This window comes from Sinocyclocheilus rhinocerous, unplaced genomic scaffold, assembly GCF_001515625.1.
Source record: "Sinocyclocheilus rhinocerous isolate Xijiao unplaced genomic scaffold, SAMN03320098_v1.1 scaffold1735, whole genome shotgun sequence".
Taxonomy (NCBI): domain Eukaryota; kingdom Metazoa; phylum Chordata; class Actinopteri; order Cypriniformes; family Cyprinidae; genus Sinocyclocheilus; species Sinocyclocheilus rhinocerous.
The window spans coordinates 217165-220129 of NW_015642868.1; the positions used below are offsets into that span (position 1 = coordinate 217165).

General features: G+C 38.2%; 1 protein-coding gene across 1 annotated transcript in view; it reads left to right on the top strand.

Moving 5' to 3' along the window:
- LOC107756877 (CUB and sushi domain-containing protein 3-like) overlaps positions 1–2965 on the top strand; it is a 287188-nt gene that overhangs the window by 104969 nt on the left and 179254 nt on the right. The window contains exons 15-16 of the mRNA XM_016574196.1: positions 1599–1786; positions 2307–2495. Of these exons, the coding sequence (XP_016429682.1) occupies positions 1599–1786; positions 2307–2495 (377 nt within the window). The remainder of the gene's footprint in view (positions 1–1598; positions 1787–2306; positions 2496–2965) is intronic.

Genomic DNA, 2965 nt, shown 5'->3' on the forward strand with positions numbered 1-2965 from the left:
CTGCCTAAATGCTGCGGGGATAGTTTGTAGAGTGTGTTTATCTCCTTGTTTTCGTCTAGTTCCATAATTCGGATATTGATAAGAACAATATTTTAAAAAGCCTCAAACTGCCAAGAATGCCCACAACAGATGTCTGTACCTACAAACTTCTGAAAAAATTAATTAGCCAAGTCTATGAAACCTCCTCCTATAAAACGATATAATATTTTAGTGGAAAAAACTGCATAAATAAGTTAATGTTCACATTTTATATTTATTTAGCCTTCATACAAACATAAAAATGTGAAATCACTGTCAAATAAATGTAAAAGACTCTCTGTCAGGGAGTCTCTGGCTGTGTCCGAAATCGCCCCCTATACCCTATTCACTATTCCCTACATTAGGTCACTAATTCAGTTCACTAGAAGGAGTGAATGAAACGAGCGGTAGTAACAGTGGTTTCCCCGTTAACGGCTGTACACAAAGCAGCGCTCCGCTCATGAATGCTGCTTTATCAGATAAAATGAAAATGCCATCGAAACTTTTCTGAAGACAGTTGGTTCCCTTCAAAGACATTCATATAAAATACCTGTGCTGCGTTTTGGTTTTGAAACTTGCAGTGCTCATGTTTATTCAATGAAGTCAAACGCACAAATAGATCAATGTATGGGAAACACTGGTAATGCGTATCGAAATATCGGAAATGTTTAAAAATCATATCACCGTTATTGAAAAAAAATTATATTGTCATATATATTGATATTAAATTATTGTCCAGCCCTAGTTACTGGCCATATTGCAAAGAATGATCTAGTCCAGCCTATGCCTGACTCTGGAGCAGTGTGTTTTTCTTTGGGGGCTGTTACGTCGTTTGGGCTGCCTTGTTGAGCACAGTGGCACTGAAAACATTATATTTCACACACTTTATTTTATTTCCAAATGTAATAGGATTAGTCCAACGAATCGTTCGGTTTGTAATGCGTACCGTACCGAACGGTTCAATGCAAATACGTGTATCGTTACACCCCTACTATCTGTCTGTCTGTCTGTCTGTGTCACGGAATGCTAACATGTAACATGATTTTAAAGGACTTGGAATATGGTGCACAAGTCTTAAGAGCGACTTTTTGATTTATAATAATTAAAATTATAATTTTATGGTACTTTTTATGTAACTTTTGGAGCTTTCAGCCCCTGATTATTATTATTATACATGCTTTCATTGCTTGGAAGAGAGAAACTAGGTTGTTATGTAAAAGGTGTTATTTTACTGAAGACAGAAAGCCATATAGGTTTGGAACAACATGAGGGCGAGTAAATGACCGTATTTTCATTATTAGCTCAACTATTCCATTAAAGCAAGCTCACTGCAGCAGATCTGTGTTTATTCGCACATCACAAAGCAGTTTGATCCCATCAATAAACAGCAGCGTGAACACTGGCTGCGCCTGTGACTTCTCATTAAAAGAGGCGGTCAATGAGGAACAGTTGGGCAGCCATGGGTAATGAGCTGTGGATGTGTTTGTGTGTGTGGATAGAAACAACGTTGTGTGTGTGAGATACAACAATGTTGTAATATTTATCATCTCTTTTCTTTGATCTGTTTTTTTTTCCGGCAGGTTCCAGACAGAACTCAATTATGACTTTCTAGAGGTTCACGATGGGCCTAATCTCCTCTCGCCCCTAATCGCCTCTCTAAATGGCACCCAAGTCCCTCAGTTCCTGTTCAGCAGCGGCAACTTCCTGTATCTTCTCTTCACCACCGATAACAGTCGCTCTAACAGTGGCTTTAAGCTCTTTTATGAAAGTGAGTCAGCCGTCTTTATAGACCGGGTGCCTTTTGCCTGAGAAATGATATTTCAACCTGAATCATATCTGTCTCTCCACACAAGCAAACAGCTTGAGGATTTCTCTTTGTAGTATTCTGTCTCACTCTCTCTATTTCTTGATGATTCTGTGTTTTTCTTTTCCTTTTTCACCCCGTTTTTTTCGATTTGGTGTGCTTTATTGGCTTGACAAAAAAACTGTTCGTTCATATTGACAATCCATTTCAGCACAGCTGCATGCAATGCAAATTAAATACTTAATTTGATAGTGATAACGGAGAAAGTAACATTAACAAATCAAATAATAAATGTAATGTGCAGTGCAATGCAATAAAATAAAATGTAATTTTAGGTAAGTTTATATAGCTTTTCTTCCCCTGAAACTATACACTTGCCTTCAATGCACAACAACATAAAACTGTAAATGAAATTGACTATATACCTTCAACTATGTCTTTAAATTACATAAAATAATCTCAATTTGTGTTCGCTGTGCTTCAGGCGTCACTTTGGACACTCACTCATGTTTGGACCCCGGCGTGCCCGTAAATGGGATACGTTACGGGCAGGACTTGGCCATCGGCTCGGTGGTGTGGTTTGGCTGCGAGCCTGGATACAGACTGAGCCACGAGGAGCAGTTGGTCTGTGAGAAGAACCACTGGTGGAGCCACCCTCTGCCTACATGTGACGGTAAGCTGTCATCTCAATTACACGTCTCAATTAGACTAATTAACGCTGCTCATTTAAACGGTTCTTTGATTTCTACATTCACAACAATTTCAAGAATATTCAGTAGCATTTTAATTGAAGTCTGGCTGTATATGCATATAATAATTCTCATCACATTCAATTCAGACTGCAAACGTACATCTCATCTAAAATGTAATTTCTCTGACAGTAGGAAACATCAGTTCCAAATAAACCCAGTTCTCTTGAATCTTAAAGGGATAGTTCACCCAAAAATGAAAATTTGATGTTTATCTGCTTACCCCCAGGGCATCCAAGATGTAGGTGACTTTTTCTTCAGTAGAACACAAACGAAGATTTTTAACTCAAACACGTGCAGTCTGTCAGTCATAAAATGAGAGTAAAAAAAACATACACAGACAAAACCAAATTAAACCCTGCGGCTCGTGACGATACATTGATGTGTAAAGACA